Source organism: Cebidichthys violaceus, unplaced genomic scaffold (assembly GCF_023349555.1).
Source record: "Cebidichthys violaceus isolate CVI_PGR_0920_01 unplaced genomic scaffold, fCebVio1.0.p SCAF_16, whole genome shotgun sequence".
Taxonomy (NCBI): domain Eukaryota; kingdom Metazoa; phylum Chordata; class Actinopteri; order Perciformes; family Stichaeidae; genus Cebidichthys; species Cebidichthys violaceus.
In genome coordinates, this window is record NW_027176329.1 from 10609552 (window position 1) to 10628295 (window position 18744).

The following is an 18744-nucleotide window of genomic DNA, read 5'->3' on the forward strand; positions in this document are numbered from 1 at the left end:
AACATTTGTATTATGTCAAAAAAGACTAAATAAATCAGAAGCTTCCATTAACACGCAGCAGGTGGCGCTAGTAAATATCTACTTCCGCGGCACTGGGTGGCGCCATAATCATATCGTGTTTGCGGAAGTGCCCTTCATCTCTTCACCAGCACGAGTAAACAGACCTCCAGGATTTTCGTAAGGCGCTAAGTTTTAGCATATGTTAGGTTACATAAACGACTATTTATGATACCGAACATCACGGGATATACACTATAGACCCACAAAGTGATTGGTAACATCATACCGACTATTTAAGATCTTGTAAGCTTTCAATGTGCAGCTGATAGGCTGCTGAAGGCGATGATGTCCGTGCTACGTTCAGCTAGCATGCTAAGCTAAGTGCTAGCCCCCAGCTAACTTCAGTGGGTGTTTGGAATGGTAGAGCGCAGCGCGAGCTCCTCCGGACATGGCAACGGGAGCACGAGCCGCTTCTGGCGGCTCTCTGGAGTCAACTTTAGAGAAGAAGTTCAGAGGTGTTTCCAACACCATGGACTCAATCCAAGGACTCTCGACATGGTGCATCGACAACAAGAAGTACCACAGTCTGATTGTGCGACACTGGATGAAGTGTTTGAGGAAATGTAAGTAACTAACTGACGTTACTGAGTGACAGGTTCTGAGGATGTTTGATTTTGGGTCCTTAGCTGCCCTTAACACTGGAGTATCAACCCGGAAAAGCACCAGAATCACCACCGTTTATCATAATTTATACAAAGAAATTTGACTCGGTGACTGGTGCATAACAAGAAACATAATAGACATAATTTAAAAATAGAAACATTTACAATAAAATATAGTAAACAAACAAATAACAGTACGTTAAAACAGGTATATTATAAAAGTGTCAAGTGTATTTTAATATAGAAAGGGTGTGTAACAGTAGGAAATTGTCCTGTGGATGTAAGAGTCAGTCAGGATCCCCAAACAAGCCCAAAACGTCCCAGGTTCCCAGGTGTCAGTTGTGTTTTGGCAGTTTAATAGCTATACATTATTTGCACCACTAAAGTGCAAAATATTTTAAAGCTGCTATCTATCGTGATGTGTGCACAGGGGCCCAAAACGGCTAAATCCATCCACAGTGTTTACACTATTCTGTGTTGTGTTGTTCTTCTGAGCCATTGACTGTCACGTAGTTGCTATAATCTCATATTTTAAACTGTTGATGAATTGCTTTATAGTGTACTGACTATAACGGTTGAAGTAGCTAAACTATGATCTAATTGTTTTAAATGTATCTCTAAAACAAAATATTTGCTGACCTGGAAAGGTGCAATAATCTTCAGTTTGCTGTCTGGTAACTTATAATGTAATTATTTTTGGGTATTTGATAGTGATGAATTGGTTGGCAATAAAGATAACCGATACACCAGTTAATGATGCTTTTGATGTTTTCCCTGATTTGCAGGATGGTAGCAGAGGGAGTGATAGATGTTGCATGTGCAAAGAGAGGCCGTTAAATAGATTTATATTCTATAATCCAACCCAGATGAAAAGACTGAAGCATGAAAATGAATTCAATAGTCATTTGGCACTGCAAAGAGTTAGGAGTACTGTTATCTTTCTATGGCAGATGCAAATGAATAGTATATTTGGGATGTAAAATAGAACATTGCCTTTTAATATTTTGCACAAAACATATGCTGTAATGAATCTTTTAAGGGCAAGAAAAGACAACATTTACCAAAGGGTATTTAAAGATACAAATACACCGCTTTTCCCTGCGTTGTACCTTGTGTGGCGTTCACAAGCGGTCTCTGTTGAGTTGAGGCCTTGATTCGATCACCATTCTTTGTTTCTGCATCTGTTTGGTGGTTTGTCTTTGTGTCACATGCTTCTTAATGTGGACAACAGACGGTCCTAAACATGGATCATAGGGTTTGTCACGGGTCTTCTGCAGTAACAGGTTGGTCTTCTGAGACGTTGTCTTTTTATTGGCCTTGGTTGCATAGCTGTTTATTGGGTATATTTTGTCATTCAAAAACAAATATTGGATGAGCCTTTACTACAACATTTGACAATATGTAACTTGAAACGCTTTTTTCTGTGTATGTGTTTAAACGGTATTTAAGAGGCCTATTGCTGGAGTTGTTAAAGAATTCTCAGAACATAAGTGAACAAAGTCAACTCTGAGATGTTTGAGTCTTTAACTCAAACATAAAAGCTGGCGATATATTTGTAAAATATACATGTTGCAAAAAGTAGAGATTGATTGCATGAAAAAGTCTACACTTAACAATTAAAATATCAAAATGACAGACAAAACAACAATGAACATGGTTGTTAGTTGAGCTCTTAAAGAATACAATATGTACACAAGAATCATTTAATAGAGTTCAATAAGCTTTAGGTGATGTGCTTTAGTTTTAACAACATTCTGTGATGCTTTTTTATTTCCTGTGTGACATTTTATAGAGTGTTAATGAACTTAAAGCGGGAAAAACTGCTAATGGTTGCATATATAGTTATGTTTTAAAAAAATGTATAGCTGCGTGGAAAGTTTAATGTAGGTATTGTGCTAACCTGAAGAGCTTCTTCTTGTTGTTTTAAATTTAGAATTGTCTGGTTTCTGTCATAGAAACAGGTGTTGATTTTAAATATAATAAAGTAAATAGGATATTGACCCACTTGTGTTTATTGTGATTTATGCAGGAAACTATCTTTTGTGTGTTGACTGAATTTAGTTTGTTTTGTTTTTATTATTCAATTTTTGCACTTCCAGACGCCAAAGAAAAAAAAATTCAGTCTTCAGTCCACCCCTGCATGGTATTGATCGGAATAAAATAGCAGACAGACAAACTCAATAGGTTTATGACACATTTTAACAGGTACTGATGTACAACATGAATATGTGTTGTATTGTTGTTTGTGTTAAACGTCTGTTTTGATGTTCCATAACCGTTTCTGTGTTGGTCACATTCACCATGGCTGGAGAAAAGACATTTTGTTCTGCTCTTCTTTGCCACGGTTGACTGTTGACCCGTATGTTTGTAAGGAGAGAGGAGGCCATGCATCATTGTTGTCTGTCTTTCTTTCAGCAGTGTTTCAGGAGTGTGTTGCGAATTGTGTTTCAGCTTAAATGCAGTTTGATCAAGTCTTTGCTTCTGTTCTGCTAGATAGATCACACATTTTGTACTAATATCAATGCTATATATATTTGCCGCTGTCAGATTGCTGTTCAGTAACTTGATGGTGTTTTGGTGAACACTTGAACACAAATGACTGAGTACCTGTAGATGTTTGGTTTGTCCTGTTTTGTAGTTTAAAAAGTTGTAACTCCTGAAGTTTGTGTAAGAAACTTTTTTTTTTTTTTTAATCACCTGGAGGATTTAAATGAGTCAACGGAATCTGTTTGCAGGGATTTACCTTTTTGTGTACATGTATTGGCTGTGAGTTTCTCAATGGTGGTTTTTGAATATTTCAACCTTTGGTCACAGTTAATGTTTGCAATTCTTAGTTTGCACTGTGATAAAATGTGTTGCTTTTAAACAAGATAGTCACTTTCCTTCCCTGAAATCTCTTTGAAGTCATCATAAAAAACACAAATGATTGTGTAATGTTGTGGTGCATCGTCTGATGCTGGTTTAATGTCATGTAGCCATTGATCTCTTGCATGACTTGCTCTTTCTTTGCCTTCTGACCACTTTGGATCTCTAATGAAACAAGTGTATTGATTGACAGTTAATCAGTCACAATTTTAATAATTCATGAATGATTGTTATCATATATGCGTCTGTCAGAGTGATTCATTATTTGTCATTTGTTATTAAGTACAAACCAAGCATTTTAGATTTACAGTTTAACAAATACTAAGATTTGTTTGCAAAATTAATGTTTTTATTTGTTTTTTTCTGTTTGGCTGCTGGTAACTTATTTCGGTTGTGGTGTGATGGATTCTTCTCATTTTGGACATTTTACATCGTAGACGATTAGTCGGTTAATTATAATAATAGTCGATACATTGCAGCACTTCTGATATCTACAAATATTTGAAAACTGTTGAAAGATATTGGCCTCTTGGCCTACCAGTGAAACTAACACGATTGTCTCTCTTTCCTCTAATAGCTGATACCTCGCACAGACTCAACCTTTTTTACGTCGCCAACGATGTCATTCAGAACTGTAAAAGGAAAAACGCCATCGTTTACCGCACGGCGTTCGCCGAGATGCTCCCTGAAGCCTTCTTGCTGGTCAAGTAAGTCTTTAGTAGAGATGTGGTGTTGTGCTCTGTCAGCGGTTACTGTCCTGATTAGTTCCTTATGTGAGGAGTCCTGATGCATGATAATACATGCACCTGATATACTGTACATGATGTACAGATATACTGATACACTGTACATAATGGACAGATATACTGTTTGTATCTTGTGCCCTCATCTTTCTCTTCTTCCTTTTCAACCTCATCTTTTGCTTTCGTTGTCTCCTCTGTCCTTGTTTTTGTGTTTTATTCATTCAATGAATTGCCTCACACATAAAACACGACCGTCATTACAACAACACAAAATAAATCGCCTCGCTCCATCCTTTTCTTATTCCGTCATTCCTTCTCCTTCCTCCAGCACTGAAGGTGACCCCAAAGTAGTTAAATCGGTGGAGAGGATACTGTCCATCTGGGAGGAGAGGGGTGTGTATGCAGGGACCCTTATTACCGAGCTCAGGAGTAGCTTAGTCAAAGAAGAGTCTCCTCCAGAGACACCTGTAGAGCAAAAAAGTAAGTCTCTTTTTATTAATACCTCATTACAACACAAATCTTGCAAAGTTTAGATTTTATTTAAATGTTGTATAACTTCTTTAAACACATTAGATCCAGACTTTACATGCACTGTGGTTTTATTAGTCATAATATGTTGTTATTCCATTAGCTACTATACTTTTTTCATATGTAACCTTGTTTTTACCATGTCTGACATTTAATTTTTTTAATTATATTGTATTTTGTTATTAAAATACTGAGGTTATACACCTGTGCTCATTATTTTACTGTTTGATGTTATTTTTTATTTTATTTTATTTTTTAAAGCTCCAGTTGAGTCTAAAGCAGATCTACACTCCAAGATTGTTGCTGAGTTTGTGGTAAGAAAGACTTTAAAGTTGAAGTGAACTAATCCCTAACTGCACTGCAACATTGTTGATTTTCAAATTAAGCTAATAAAAGCTTTTATGCTTGTAGTTACCCCTTTTTTTTCTCCTTTTTAATCTAATGTTTTGTTGGTTTGCTCCCCCTGCTTTAGCCCCAAGCACTAGTGGAGGAACTGTCCAAGTACAAGAAGTCTCTGGAGGAGGTGGACCTGAGGGAGAAACAGCTGGCAGCTATGAGGATCGACATCTGCAGCTCTGATGCCCTCAAGAGACTCAAAGGTGCCTGCTTCTGTCATCTTCTACCGTTGTATTGTTGGTTCTACTGCAACACACACAGATGAGTCCTGGTTTCAAGACCAGTAGTGTCTTTTTTTCTTCCTTGCATTGCCTGAAAACTCATCCTTACATGTCGTATTCTTACAGATAAGGCCGGAGGAAAGAAATTCTCCAGGGACTTTGAGGAAGGAAGTGCACAACTACAGGAGTTTGTTAAGTTCTTTGACAAACAAATCGAAACAGGACCCCCTGTCATGGAGGCCCTCAAGAACGCAGATATCTTCTACGAGATGCAGTACAAGGAGGTCAAGATCGTTGCTAATGTGAGTGTATTTGTGGTCAGATATTCGTTGAATCACTCAACCTGGCAGTGATACAATCGTGGATATGTAAGGAAAACTGAATACAGAGTTGGAGGTGTTCATTTCTGTAAAAGTTGCTCAGTAGCATGAAGCACAAAAAAAAGTTAGGGAGCTGGAGGTAGAGAGAGAGATGGCATATGAGTACAATTGAGTGAGAGGGGTTATAAGTGCAGATAAATATGGATTATAGCAAACATGCAAATTAATTTGTTGAGCACAGAATAGATTTGTTTTTGCTCAATTATGTGGCTGCATATAATTTCTCTTCAAATTGTGATTTATGTGCTTGCAAAATATATTGTTCTGTGCTCCAAATCTCCCAGTGCTCACTCAGGAAATGAGGCACAAATGTAAAGCCATAAAGTTCTTGCATAAAAGCTTTTAGTGTACAAGGAAGATTCAAAAGCAGTACTCCATGATATATGTACAGTAGACACATATGTACACCAGTTTAAACTTATATTATCTGTGACAGGAAAGTGTATATAGAGGAAGAATTATACAGAAAAAAAATGATTAATGTGCTGACTCAACATGAGAAATAACTGAGTGATATTTAATCATTTTCTGGGTTGTGAGTTGAATTGTAACCTGGCTATAAAAGCCGATGGTGGGCCGTGTTTTGTTTAGCTTTTCCTGATTGACACTCCGTGACTTCTCCTCTCAAGGCTTACCAGACGTTTGCCAACCGGGTGTCTCATCTGAAGCGTAAACTGGACACCCTGAAGGCCAACCTGCCGGACCTGGACGAGTCACCCATCCCCTCGCCCTCTGCAGACGCACCCTCTCCAAGTGGGTCGGAGTCACCTTTTCGTGGTCTGGAATTGGCCCATCCCGATTCAGACCTCGATGGCTGCGCTATGGACGATGAGGCAGAGCCGCCGGCCCCGAGCCCTCTGTCCTCACCGGGAGGGTCCCCCAAACACACGGCGACTCTCGGGCAGAATGACAACCGTGAAGTGGAAGACATGGAGCTCTCTGAGGAAGAAGTTGACGGCGGTGGCATTATAGGTGAGGAGTGGGCTGCTGATTAGGGACTTAAAAGGGACAGTTCACCCCAAAATCTAAAAATACATATTTTCCTTCTTAACTGTTTTGGTGCGAGTTGCCTTGTTTTGGAGATATTGGCCGAAGAGATGTCTGCCTTCTCTCCAATATAATGGGACTATATGGCACTTGACTTGTGGTGCTCAAGGAGCAAAAAAAAAAAATACATTTGGAAAACTCAATAACAAAGTCTCTTTCCAGATATCATGACCCGGTTACTCAAGATAATCCACAGACCTTGTTGTGAGCAGTTCTATGTAGGAACTATTTTCTTTTTCCACCAAAGCCAAGCATATAACAGTGCAGAAGGAAGCATGCATCTACTCATGGACGAGAGGCTTGTGTTTATAGGTTATAGCTCACCAATGCTGCTAACTCATCTAGCACAACTGAGCTAGCAAATGCTACAGCTCAGCTGAAGAGGATGCAAGAAATGTTTACATCTCGATCTGTCACAAGCTCAAGCTTCTCGCCTGCGAGTAGTCGCACGCTTCCTTTTGCGTGGTGATACGGTCGGCGAATGTAGTTTGGTAGAAAGAAAATAGTTCCTACGTGAAACTGCTCACAACAAGGTCTGTGGATTATCTTCAGTCACCAGGGGCCTGTTGTTCGAAAGTAGAATAAAGACATCCAGAATAAGTGGGAAAGCCAGGTTGGACAAAGTCTCATAAGTTCATTCTGGCTTAATTGGTTGTTCGAACGCCAAGCCAGGCTGAGGAGGGGCGGCTTTGTCAAGCCAGGTCTAACTAATTTGAGTAAGTGCGCGGCCACGGCTTTCTTCAGTAGACCACAGAGATTGATCACAGATTCACTGATGAGACGACAGGTGTGGACACTTTCCTCCAATGAACAGCGGATCTGAATGCTGACGTAAGGTGACACACCTCTCATAAAATGAAGCACCGCTGCTGTCTTGAAGTTTGGAGACGGACTGACTAAATGAGTAGTGTAATTAATTGCAAGCACCTTTGCAAGTGCAGCCATTTCTAATTACTGTAATGACTGCAATAAAATCAGATTTGAGCTGGCAAACAATATGAAGGGTGTTTATTTACAATGACGAACACACAAATAGGCCCCAATTATGAAAAAGAACTATCGTAATAGGCTAGCTTTATTTTTATTTTTTAATTTGATCATGTTTTGTTTTATTTATTTTTTTAAAATAATAATTTAGCCTACGTGTTGTTTGTTTAAAAACGAGGCCAATGCGTAGCCTTCATCAGAACATGGAATGACTGTATAAAACACATTAATTTCTGATCAGCGCAGCTGCTGACTCCAAAGATAAGACAACAGAATCAACTAAGCTTGGCATTTAGCCTGGTCTGGAGCAGGCTAGCTGCAGAGAATAAATCACCATGGTAACTTGACCAGGATAAAGTTATCCAGCTTTCGAACAACCGACTGCAGGCTAAATTCAGCCAGGATAACCAACATATCCCGGCTTAATCCCTTATCTAGGTTTCGAACAACAGGCCCCAGGTCATGATTTCTGGAATGAGACATTGTTGTTGAGTTTTGCAAATGTATTTTAAAGCACCACATGCTAAGTGCCATAAAGTCCCATTGTATTCTTGAGAAGGCAGACATCTCTATAATCCTAGGCAACTCGCACCAAAACCATCTAGACTGATAAATAGCAATATAGGTAAGAGGGGAAAAATATATTTTTGGGGGTGAACTTTCCCTTTAATGACTGACAGTGAGGGCTTTTTAAGCACAATATTTATAAATGCTGAATGTCTCTGGCAGTGTTATGTGCAAAAAATGTTTTGAAATAATGAAACTGAGAAGCACAACTAAAAATAGACGAGTGAATCATGCAGAAAATCGCACAGAACTCCTATCACAGCCTTCGTATGTCAACAAAGACGATCCAAGTATTCCTTCCAGTGTGTGTTCCAGCCAATTTGGCTACAGCACATTTCCCCACCCGTAGAGCCATCTAATTAAAATCAGATACAGTTCTACCACTGCAGACCGCCACATATCTGCTGTTCTAGTACATCTTATGTCCAGGTAAACACCTGCTGCTTACCTTATATGATCTTTGTTAATAACCACACTCAACTCTGATGGGTTGAATGTAACATTTTTCTAGTATGTATTTACATGCACTTACATTTTGTATTTGTTAAGGATTTACCCTTTTATTTAGCTTTGAGCTGAAACTGGACATCTAGTATTTATCATCTCATAGAGAAAAACAATGAATTGATTACATGAGAATATAATCAGCAGATAAATTGCTAAACATTACACATGATATCTCACAGCCAGTATAAGATTGTTTTTCATTATGATGTCAGGATGTTAAGAAGTTTTGTATTTTAACTTGGTTGCTCTTTTTTTTTTTTTTTTTTCTAATTTAATTTTTTTGATGGATGACTTGTGTATTACAATTTTGTTTTTCACAGAAAGCTGGACTGTTTCATTGTTTTTGGCAGCATTATCCACTCTATTCATTTATTAGCATAGACTTCCTGGTCTCATAAATTATCTGCACTTGTAGAAAAACAATGACAAAATAAATTGTGTTTCCTAGAGTGCATATCTAATAACATCCAATCTCTCTCTCTCTCTCTCTCTCTCTCTCTCTCTCTCTCTCTCTCTCTCTCTCTCTCTCTCTCTCTCTCTCTCTCTCTCTCTCTCTCTCTCTCTTTCTTTCTCTCTCTCTTTCTTTTTCTCTCACTGCCTCATTTTTCTCCTCAGTTGAGGAGCAGAGTGAATGCCGCACCGACCAAAAGGTATCCACTTCAAAAACAGAGACATCAGGGGCAACAGAGCAGCCTGTCACACAGGTCACGGCCCCTGTAGCGGCCCCTGTAGCGGCCCCTGTAGCGGCCCCTGTAGCGGCCCCTGTAGCGGCTCCTGTAGCGGCTTCTGCAGCAGCAGTGGAAAGTGTCGACCTGGGTAAAATTGGCTCCATCCTCAACAGTTTAAACTCCGTCATGAAGAACACGGGTGAGTGTTGGTGATTATTCAAGCATCACAATACAATTGTTATTACTCCTTTAATAGGAAATGAATTACAAAAAACGGTGAAATATTATAATTCAGAGTATTTATTATGCCATGAACCACATAAGAAAAATAAAATGGTGATTGAGAGGTGTCTCTCGACGACTGCAGTGAACTAACTTTGAAAATGAACCTTTAAATATCTGCAACATGGAACTGAATTCTGATTTACCGTTGTTGTCCCACACAAAAGATTTTCCAAGCATCTTCCTGTAATAGTTCTGAATTCTCCGAAATCAGAAAGTGCTGCTTTCGCTTAAAACACTTACCATCGAAATGATCAGTTATGATGTTTTTTAAGTGAGTGTTCGTCTTTGTCTCCCAGGACCATTAGTGGAGAGTCCTCCTGCAGCTGCCCCTGCTGGCCCCTCAATGAAGACTACACCTGCTGCCTCTGTGGCCCCCCAGGATGCCAGTTCACTGGTTAACCTCCTCTCAAAGGTGGACGTGAGTCCTTCAGACCTCATCGGTGCTCTCTCCAAAGTCCAAGGTGAGAATAAGGAGTCCTTTGTTTAATTAAAAAAATATATATATATTTTGTATCATGTACCTATTTTATATCTATATTGTCCATTTCTTCACATAGGCATCACTTCTCTTCTGAAAAGCCCCGCTGCAAATGTCTCCTCAGACTCCTCCAGAACAGGCAAGGTTCCTCCTTCTCCCTCATCCACATCTGCTTCAGCAGTACCCTCTCAGAGCCCGTCTCTCTCCTCTGTCGCACCTGAGCCTTCTTCACACAGCGCCACTGCTCGGCAGACTACAAGCTCTCAAGCCCCCTCCCAGACTTCCAACCCGGCCTCTGCCCTGGTCCAGGCTCTCCATAGAGAAATGGATTTAACAACGGAGACAGAACCGTCCCTGTCTTCTAAGAGTTTAGAGTCTAAAATCCACAGCTTCCTGCAGGGCAACCCCGCTTTCAATGCATTTGGCATCAGTCTTTCTACTACGAACCCGGCGCCGGGAGGAGATAACCTCAGCCCAGTAACTGGGACTGACACCCAGGGTGGGACTCCGGTGCGGGATGAGGGCGGGGGTACCCCAACTCAAGATGAGATCATGGACAAGCATGTGCCGGGCCCATTCACTTCCAACGCAAATCAATCGTCGATCGGAGAAACTCTTAAAACGACTCCGGTCGCATACCAGAACAGCGGTCAGCAGGACCGCAACAATCCCCAACAGCCGACTCACCTGCAGCCCGGCGTGGCTCAGAATGGGCAGCTCTACCAGCCGTACCCGTACGGAAAACACAAGATGCCTGAGCATGGCATCACTGCACCTGTTGCACATTACCAGCAGTTTTCTGCCCAAACAGGAGGGCCAATGCCTGGAGAAAGAGCCCCAGGCAGCGCCGGTAGCACACAGACAATGGAGGACTTTCAAAGGGTGAGTGAGAGGGGTTGGTATGGTGAATCTCAGCAACCCCGGGGCTACAACGTGACGGCGCCTGGAGGGGCTGGAGAAAACAACAGGTCAGGACTTTATCCGTACCAAACGGAGAATTTTCAGGAACCTCAAGAGTTTCCCTCCCAGCAGGGCTCCGCCGCTGCCCCTGATTTTTTCAGAAGCAACCTCCCTCCTGTCCCAAAGTTCCCTCCTCCTCCTCGCGTCTTTGACGCCCATCCTCCCGCACCCGGCGGTATGATGATGCCACCGAAGCAGCAGCAGCAGCAGCAGCAGCAGCAGCAGCAGCAGCAGCCGGGGCCCAGCGCAGGCAGAGGCGGGGGGATGGGGGTCAGAGGTGACAGTGTCATCAGCGGGATGGTGGTCCACGACCATCAACACAAATCCATATTTCATCCCGACGAGTCGCTGTATGAGCGTGACCGACCTGCCCCTCCTCACCCTGAGGATTTCCCCCCTCACCCAGACGACCTCCGCTACCAGGACGAGCTCCGTCACCGCGACACGCTTTTCTTTCCGGACGACGCTTGCCACCACCCAGAGGATCCGTATTACGGACCCGGCAGCCCGCCGCACCACTTCCCCAGAGTTCGAGGGCGCCTCACTCCCCCCCTCTCCCTCTCAGAGGACCCTTACTACACCCCTGACTACCAGCGGCACAGCCCTCCTCCTCCGCACTACACTCCAAGGAGGCCACCACCTCATTTTGAAATCCGTCATCCTGGTCTACGGCCTCCACATCGGCCTCCCCTCCCGGGACATCACCCGCACCCCAGAGGCCCCCCACGTGCACCATTTCCTCGGTTCCACGGCCCCAACCCAAGGTTAAGAGGCAAACGTATCGGTCCAAGAGGAGGCGGAAATCCAGGTCCAATGTTCCCCCCGAAAAGACCCTTTCCACCCCCGCGGTACTGACCGGACATGTAGGTTCGAGCTCTTCAGATCGCTGTGGATGTCATGAGGGCAGGGGCGGGGCTTTTTAAGACTGTTCAGTAACTTGCTAGTCACTCAGTAGTGAAGTATATAGTATATACGCTGCCATGAGAAGCCTCTGAACATCTGGGTGGATCAAAGTGCAGATACTGAGGTGGGGTTCTGGAGACAAAGCATACAGACTCATACTGAAGAAGAATCCATTCAGCAGCTACCAGAAGAAACGTGTGAATGGCGGAGAATAAAAGGTCGTTGAGGAGAACAGGAGACAACAGCAGGAGAGGGAAGAGAAATCGGAGGCTCTGAGAGGGCTGCTGAGCTGAAGAGTGAAGACCGAAGAGAAGATTAAAGAAAATAAAAGGTGGATATCTATATAATTCACTTTTTGTGTTGTTTGCCCCAGTAGGAAGCATTGCATTCTATATATGTAATTTGAGCGTGAGTTTGGCAAAGGTCAGAGTGTGTGCATGGTACGCGTGTGCATGTGCTCAAGTGTAAGTTAAGTCGTCACAGAAGCTGAAACCGCGATAAATATTTTTGCGAAGAGAGGAACAAAAGAATGTAGTTGGTGCAATGTTTCCGCTGCTATTTCGTTTTTCAGTGAGCAGTTTTGACTGCATCTCTTCATATCAGCAGTCCCCCCCCCAGTAGCTTTTGATAAAACATCAATTTCAATCAAATCACTTTGGGTATGAAGAACTGAGTGTATGTTATAGAAATTACGTTTCTTCTACAATTCTCGTGAGCATATTCAGGGAAATTATATTTAATTGTTCCAACTCCGAATGTGATCTATTTGTGAAGCGATGCTTTCTCAAACCAGTGCGTGAGATCCCTGCGGCGATATTTTCACGTCTCGTTAAGTTTCCTCCAAGGAGAGCGGCACATGTCTCCTCAAAGGGAGAGAGAGAGGTGTGAGAGGTATTTTTTTTTTCCTGCCTCCAACACCGACACAGAAGAAGTGCATTTTTGGAGGGGATGAAGATACTCGTCTTCAGTTTCGTTTTACTTGTACTGACTAATAAAAATCTGAGTTTGAAAAACTGTGTTGTTGTTTTTTTCCCCCTTCATCCTTGGACTGTTGCACCACCGCCCTGAACTATTAGTCATCATCTATACATAACATTTAAGTGTTTTAATGACTTTTATGGAATCATGCTTTCTATTTGAGGCAACAGTTGATCACTATTTTGAGACTAAATTTGTCAAAATTCAAAGTGTCAGTTTCCTATTGGGTCTAAAATAGGTTGCTGTTACCATGTAACATACCAGATAGGTCAAAGAATAGAAACGGGCCTCAATTACATTCATTTACCGTATTTGAATAGTAACTAGTTAAATACAGTGGATTATGTTTTAATAAAGATGCTGCTGTTTGAAAAGAAAAGTTAACATTTTCAAAGATAACATTAATAACCCTAAAAAATAGTTTTTGCTCTATTTATACTGTCAATGTTTTAAACTAGAGCCACGGGCTGATTAACAATTACCTTAAATGTGTGAATGTTTCTGTTTATTAGTTGATTTGTTTAATTGGTAATTAGTTTAATTGTCTTTCTCAGACCATAGTCAACTGAAGTGACCCTGAAAGTCGTTATAGGTTATTTAGTAGTCAGTCATAGAAGACTAAAGTCTTAGTATCGTCTTTGTTTAGCTTTTTGTTTCTTTTGCAATTTAACATTCGTGGTTTTAATTTGGCCAGAAAACCATAATAGATTTGCAGACTGGTATTTTCACTGGAGTCTATTAAGGTTTAACTTATTCTCTAGTGATTTCATTGTTAAAACATTTCTTATGTTAGTCTGCTCTTAGAAACTAGAGTTTTGAAATGATTTATTTATTCTTTGAATTATAAATCATCTTTTCTTTCAGGCAGTTAAATGTCTACCGACTTTATATCTATATGAGGCTTTACTGCCTCTGTGAATATGAAGTATTTAAGCTCTCCGTTTGGTCCCACTTTTAAATCCGTCCCCACATTCCCTTGGCTGTTTTCTGTGCTGGTGGTGTGATGAACACATTTCCAGTTGAGGCGTCACTGTTTCTCTTTTGGGAGAACAGATGTTTGTTCCCCTCATGGCACTAGAAGGCTTCCTGACTCTCAAATATTCCTGTCTCTTTAATGGAAGAGGGGAATGTTAGGGGCTCCTACTTTAATCCACACTGACTCCACACGGGGACTCAGTGTGAGAACCAACAAAGTGATTATCAGTAAGATTGATTAGGCAATTACCAAACAAGTATTAAAGTTCTGCTTGATTAATTCATTTGCACACAAAAAAATCAAATGTTAATTAGATGTTTGGACTTGAACACCCGAGTACCTTGTTGCATATTAATCGTTTTTTGTTTTTTTTATGCTCTAAAAATAAATAGATTTCATGATTTCTTCTTAGAGGCTCTAAATTAATTGAAACATCAAATCAACCCAATTAAATTAAGTTAATCTTATTCTCCCAAACTTAAATTGATCTGGATTTGGTTGGTTTAGTGAAGAAACAAATAGTGAACCTTAACAAGTAACCTTGAAGGACACGCAGGAATTCATGTTTTACATTCACACTTCAGCTTTGATTGCTTTAATAAGGCTCCAACTGATTAATTAAGTCGGCTGAGATTGGCCTTAATTTAGACTAATCATTACAGCTTTTCGTTGAGGAAAATGAGTATGGATTTTAACCAGACAACACTCGTGCAGCTTTGCAAAACCCGTTAGATGAGATGATCAAAGGGAAATGTGAAACTAAAAGTTAATTCAACACATTTCAGTTTATTCGACTTTTTTACGTGTAATACAGTAGCGCGGCATTATTTCGCGGAATGTATTATTACGAGTCGATTACAAGCGGTGAATCAGACATAAACAGATGTTACATGTTACTGATGATAAACAGCGCAATACGTTCAGGTGAGCCAACCGTCGCCAGATGTCAGTAGATCTTGATCACTTTCACTTTACTGGGCTGCTTTGTGAGACGGGGAGCAGCCATAGCACCAAAAAAAAAAATACATTTACTATAGACCGATGTTTTTGATGTCATTTTTTGCGCTACAATCACTGAAGTACGCCATGATGATTCATATTTGTTTGTGTATCGTCTCTTCCCTTGAATTTAACCTATTTCCTGTTCCATCCCCTCCTTCTTTCTGTCGTTATCCTCAGGGACCCAGAGCCTCACTTTGATGTGTCTGATGTGATGGGAACCTTTTCCACACGTTAACTCAGAGGAGGGGGGGTCGATGCTGTGGTGGCTCTCCGCTTTGAATCCTGCACAGCTCTCCCAGTGATGGCTCTCCTCTTCATGGTCTGACACGAATGAGTAAGCCCTCCAGTTTAATACATCAGAAACGGAGTGCCACCAGCAGGAAATCAAAACAGTCAGTACAAAGGTTTGGGAAAATACTATGTTGAAGTTCTTTCTTTCTCTGTTTGTGTGTTTTTAGGAGGAAGGAGAGCAAGGGGGGGGGGGGGGGGGGGGGGATGTAAGTACATTCAGTATTATTAGATACTTTTAAAAAAAACATTCTCTCACTCATATACCATTACCTCAGGTTCCTCTCAACAAACCCAGGTATTCACATGTCTCCAATATGTACAAGATGTCCATTAAATGCATGTTGTTATGATTGTGAAATAAAGAATTGTTGTTCATGTGAAAATACAAGGAGGTTGTGTGTTTATTTATCCACAATATCTCACAGCAAGGCATATGCATCAGCTGTGACCTGTCAAAACCATTCATCTCCACAATGTCAGCCTTTCCTGGAGCTAAGAAAAAACTTTATGACAAATTTGAAATTGGAGACGCATCGATTTCACTACAGACGAAATGACCTCGATCAGGCTGTTTGTGGAGTAGTTTACTGCTCCAGGAAACACTTCTGTTATTCAATTAAAACCAGCAGTGGAATCTCAAGTACTGTACTTAAGTACAATTTGAGGTACTTGTACTGGACTTTAGTATTTCCATTTCATGGTACTTTATAAGTACTCTAATCCATTCTAAGAAATATATCGTACTTTTTACTCCACTACATTTATTGAACATCTGTAGTTACTTGTTACTTTATTAAGAGTTTTCATACAAAACATATGGTGACTTTTTAAATCATGATGTATTTGTTCCCTTAGAAAATCTTCCTATACTACTATAACTCAGTCCTAACCTTGTTTTCTAGATTTGAAAAATAGTCTGCCTACAGTTAAATACTACAGTTTTTTTTAAGCAAATCAATTAAAATCAAGTATTTTCAAAAAATCGAGTTTCATTTTTCATATTTCTAGTGTGCCGATGCGTCTTATTCTTCCTTGTTTAAATATACAGGTTTGTTCATTTTAGAAAAAAAAGGCTTTTTAGTACTCAAGTAAAGGCAGACATGCACTCAAAGAGATTGAACTTCCCAACAGGCCTATATGAAGTTAAGTAGTAGTTAAGATTAGCTGCACCTCAACCAGTTGCAATAGTAAAATGCTACTTGCACATGAATCCACCAGTAATAGTAATCCAACTATATAATACTATGACACTAGCCGTTATACACTATTAAAGACACTTTTTTGAAAATACATCTTTACTTTTACTCAAGTTTTTAATGCAGGACGTTAACTTTCATTGGATTATTATAATTTGTTTGCATTGTTGTATACTTTTACTTAAGTAAAGGATCCGCATACTACACTCCATCACTGTTTGAATCACGAAAACCCATTTAAGTTCCCAGATATCTTTGGCATCGTAATACACATTCTTAAAGCAATAAACACGAGCACCGGCATCCACTGCGTTGCACCTCGTCACCAGATGTCGTTGTTGGTCACACAAAGAAATATACTTTCTTTTTTTTAAACGACATCCATTGTGAAAGAGACACAAATACTTATTTTGAATCGCAGTTGCGTCTAACATTTATTTAAATGAGGTTAAAGTCAGATGAATGGCTGCCTGCGCTGTGGGCTTATATTGGGGTTGGAGGGCGGGAGGCAGATAGGATTTAGTGACTGCTGGCAGATGGCAGACTTAGAATAAGAGACAAGCCGAGGAGACATTCTGCTGTTGGAAATAAATAAATTAAGGGTTCTGTGGTCGCAGGTTTGCCGTGTTTTCTTTTTAAAATAAACGCTGTAATGTTGCTGGAGCCGAGCACGACCAGATCGTGACTCCTTTGAAGTGTCACTGTGTGCGCAAGTCGGGTGTGTGCAGCCTCCTGCGTGTCATGTGGGCTCATTGTTTACATGCTGTCGAGATTTCACACAGAGGGCGTGTGTGTCCCAGATTACGGTCCGTGCATTTACGGTCCGTGCATTTACGAGCGCACTTATTTTTATTTTTTGTTTATTTTTTTTACTCAGAGAGAGAATATCGTGGCCGTGATAGTGTGTCACGAGTTAAGTATAGACCCATTTCAGCACCATGGCCAGCTCCACGACGAGAACAAAAGGCGGATTTGCATCGCTTGATGTCAGGGACCGTATGCTTTTTAACCGTCCATAGGAAAAACGAAAACTTAGCTAAAGCCCTCAGAAAAAAACCCACCTCCTGCCTTCGTTACAGACCTATCTTTTTAAAACTCTTTTGGTCTCATTTGATTGCCTTATATCTAACATTACCTGACATACAGTGTATTTTTGCTGTATGCCTTCATCCAAAGTGCCTTTAAGCTTGATTTTAGTCGGCATGTTTGTGTTTTAGACGGTGGAAGTCATGTAAAACTCTTGCAATGGACCCGTTCTCTGGTCACTGAACATTACAGACTTAAGATAAGATATCACCTAGAAACTAGTTGGCCTTTGATGGGTCCCCCTGAGACAATGTTTTTCTGTGTGGAGTTTGCATATTCTTTTGTTTTTTGCATTTTCACCCTTCTTCCAATTCATTGCTTATAAACACATAAAGTATTAATTAGATGTTACAATTAGCCTTCCACAAAAGTGAAACAAAGTATGAAGGTGGTGCACCTTGTTAGCTCACCAGATAAAGCATAAACTACCAAAGCTGAGTCTTAGCAAACCGGCTCAGGTTTGAGTCCGGGCCCTTTTGCTGCATGTCATTCCCTCTCTCTCCCTCTGACTATCACATCAAATAAAGCAGAAATGCCCGCAAAAAGTATGCAAGAGGAACCAAAAAATATTTTCCCTACAACAATCACTACAATTTGTCTTGGATATTGGGGTCCGACAATTTAGGCTAATGATTCACATTCCCAAGTCTGATAAGATGGGTGCTGTCAAAAAGCCAGGACTGTAATACTTATGACAGTCATGCAACAGGGATAACAAGATAATATGAAATTAGGTAACGCTTTAGAATACAGCCAGCAATCTATAGCGTCATTCTTCCAGATTTACAGTAGCAATTGGGAAAAAGTTAGGAAATGAGGGGGTAACAATCACCACGTGTTATATATATAAATATATATATATATATATATATACATATACATATACATATACATACATATACAGTATGTAAGTACTTTTTCTTATAGTATAAGAGTAGAAATGCTTTTATTGATCACCAGAGGGAAAATGTGTTTTTTTGCAGCTGCACAAGAACAGAAATAAGTAGATACAAAGAGA

The 18744-nt window shown here is 40.5% G+C and overlaps 1 protein-coding gene across 2 annotated transcripts; it reads left to right on the forward strand.

Moving 5' to 3' along the window:
* The first annotated feature begins 154 nt into the window (after positions 1-154).
* Positions 155-15606, forward strand: rprd2a (regulation of nuclear pre-mRNA domain containing 2a). Of its 2 annotated transcripts, XR_011102889.1 has the most exons (11): positions 155-623; positions 4105-4234; positions 4599-4750; positions 5060-5112; positions 5271-5397; positions 5542-5717; positions 6425-6767; positions 9519-9770; positions 10153-10317; positions 10414-12528; positions 15331-15606. XR_011102889.1 is itself a non-coding variant. In XM_068711200.1 (10 exons), the coding sequence occupies exons 1-10, from the start codon at positions 449-451 to the stop codon at positions 12147-12149; spliced, it is 3309 nt and encodes a 1102-aa protein (XP_068567301.1). In that variant the 5' UTR covers positions 155-448; the 3' UTR covers positions 12150-13208. The 2 variants fall into 2 exon arrangements, 1 of the variants encoding a protein (XP_068567301.1); XM_068711200.1 differs by lacking the exon at positions 15331-15606 and having other exon boundaries at positions 10414-13208.
* Positions 15607-18744: the final 3138 nt, after the last annotated feature.

Excerpts from the sequence above, each read along its gene's own strand:
- rprd2a (XM_068711200.1), top strand. The coding sequence starts at position 449 with ATGGCAACGGGAGCACGAGCCGCTTCTGGCGGCTCTCTGGAGTCAACT. Across the intron at positions 4,235-4,598 it reads GAAGCCTTCTTGCTGGTCAA|CACTGAAGGTGACCCCAAAG; the intron begins GTAAGTCTTTAG and ends TCCTTCCTCCAG. Across the intron at positions 4,751-5,059 it reads GACACCTGTAGAGCAAAAAA|CTCCAGTTGAGTCTAAAGCA; the intron begins GTAAGTCTCTTT and ends TATTTTTTAAAG.